The sequence below is a fragment of the Gouania willdenowi genome, chromosome 20 (assembly GCF_900634775.1).
Source record: "Gouania willdenowi chromosome 20, fGouWil2.1, whole genome shotgun sequence".
NCBI classification, from domain to species: domain Eukaryota; kingdom Metazoa; phylum Chordata; class Actinopteri; order Blenniiformes; family Gobiesocidae; genus Gouania; species Gouania willdenowi.
This window is the reverse complement of record NC_041063.1, coordinates 6,563,798-6,566,039: the sequence shown is the minus strand read 5'-3', so window position 1 is coordinate 6,566,039 and position 2,242 is coordinate 6,563,798. Positions and strand designations below refer to the sequence as shown.

The 2,242-nt window shown below is 38.3% G+C and overlaps 1 protein-coding gene across 1 annotated transcript; it reads right to left on the bottom strand.

The window, feature by feature from the left end:
• Positions 1–600: 600 nt before the first annotated feature.
• Positions 601–1,678, bottom strand: LOC114454416 (X-linked retinitis pigmentosa GTPase regulator-interacting protein 1-like). Its single transcript, XM_028434871.1, has 2 exons — positions 1,356–1,678; positions 601–1,229 (listed from the first exon to the last, which is right to left on the bottom strand). The coding sequence occupies exons 1-2, from the start codon at positions 1,582–1,584 to the stop codon at positions 820–822; spliced, it is 639 nt and encodes a 212-aa protein (XP_028290672.1). The 5' UTR covers positions 1,585–1,678; the 3' UTR covers positions 601–819.
• Between the last annotated feature and the right edge of the window lie 564 nt (positions 1,679–2,242).

Genomic DNA, 2,242 nt, shown 5'->3' with positions numbered 1-2,242 from the left:
TTTTCCTTTCACACACTTACACAGTGTTGTTCTTTAGCTGCCAAAAGACAGCATAGCCGGTGAATGTTGTGTTAACTTTAGGAGATTCCTGAATGTGTGTTCTTAAAGTTGTTTTGGATGTCTTAGTAAAAATAAAAAAAGTAAATAAATGTGTTTTCTTGATTATTTACATGGACAGAAGCTGGCAGCTGCTCTGTGTGGTTAGACTGGAGTAAGATGGCCGCCTCAATGATGCCATCATGTTCATTCTCCTTTGTCCACACTTTGTGGACCGAACCACTCAATTTATTACACATATGTTATAATATTGTGCTTTAATACCACTTATTGTATATCAATATAAATATGATGTTGTCAGAAGTTTTTGGTACTATTATTTTTTTTTTAATACAGAAATAATTTGGTTTATTTTCAATGAATTAACACTACCTACTTTTCTTATTTCCAATAAAACAAAAAGGCAAAGTTTTGTTTATATTTTGTCAATATTAATACATTATTTTACGATGATTTTCATTTTCTGACGCAAACTTAATTCTCAGTTCACCTTAACAACTCAGTTCAACTCAAAGCACATTTTTTCATTTTTTTCACATGGTATCTGTTTATTATCGTTGTTCATCATCCTTGTTTGCTCCTCTGCTGTTTGTTTTTTCAGCTCCTGTTCCTCATTCAGCTTGCTGTGGTTCACAGGGACTCATTGGAGCAGCTGCTGATTCAGAGTGGCTGCTGGATGCTTCACTTGTACCTGACTCTAGTTTTCAGGAGATGAAGGTCAGTTTCCTTTTGGGCCAGTGTCTTTTTTCTTCTCCTGCTTCTTTACCTTCTTCCCACAAGTCTGCTTTGATCCCCCTTCCGGTGGAATGACACCCCACAGGTTTCTTTTATTAGGGGGTCATCTTCGTCAAAGTCACCAAAAGTGAACTTTATCATTGTTTTTTCCTCCTGCTCCTGAACCTCATCTTCAACAAAGTCACCAAAAGTGAACTTTGTCACAGTTTTTTCCTCCTGCTCCTGTACCTCATCTTCGACAAAGTCACCAAAAGTGAACTTTGTCACAGTTTTTTCCTCCTGCTCCTGTACCTCATCTTCGTCAAAGTCACCAAAAGTGAACTTTGTCACAGTTTTTTCCTCCTGCTCCTGTACCTCATCTTCGTCAAAGTCACCAAAAGTGAACTTTGTCACAGTTTTATCCTCCTGCTCCTGTACCTCATCTTCAACAAAGTCACCAAAAGTGAACTTTGTCACAGTTTTATCCTCCAGCTCCTGTACCTCATCTTCGACAAAGTCACCAAAAGTGAACTTTGTCACAGTTTTATCCTCCTGCTCCTGTACCTCATCTTCAACAAAGTCACCAAAAGTGAACTTTGTCACAGTTTTATCCTCTAGCTCCTGAACCTCCTTTTTTGAAAGGTCGACTTTGTCAAGTTCAGTCTCTTCCTTTCCCACCAGGCAAGCTGCAAAATATTTCTTTTTCCCCCTCTTTCCAGTTAATAAACGCCATCCTGGAGTTTTAGCTAGCCGTTCCTCAATCTCTTCTTCGTCACCAAATAGAAAATTGTCTAAATTAATATTTTGCTCCATTTTCAATGTTTGATAATAAAAGCAGTGTCTGTTAAGCAAAAAACTGGAGTTTTTAAGCCGTGAGCTCTGAACTGTGTCTGTTTGTCTCAAAGAATCCAGGCCTTTTAGGTGAGTATTTTGGAACTCCTGTTTTTTATCTTTCTGATGTCATGGTTACAATCCACAGTAAGAGATTCTATAAATGCTGATTGGCTGCTTCTGTGTTTGCCTTCTTATTGTCATGGTTACAATTCCCAGTGCAAGATACTCAATTCTGATTGGCTGCTGCTAAGAATTAGTTTTGCCAAAATTCTCAATACTGAATAAAATATCGATACCAAAATGTGAGTATCGGATACATTACTCACTTGCAAAAGTATCAATTTTTTTTTACACACACTACCTCATCATAACACTAAGTTAGCTGATGGCACGACTGCAGCATGGTTAGTGCTGCTGCTGGGGGGCCTGTGCAAACAGTTTTAGTCAAAAATGAGAAGGAAAAAGTCGCATATGGAAGTATTTTGCATATCAAGCAAATGCCGAAGGGAAGGCAACAGATTTTGACAGGCCTGTATGCAAGCAATACTTCAAAGCCGTGACTACAAAGTCCAGTAGCACCGTAAAGCATCTGAAAGACTGACATCCTATGAGGAATTTCGAAAAGTCAGTAAAGCTC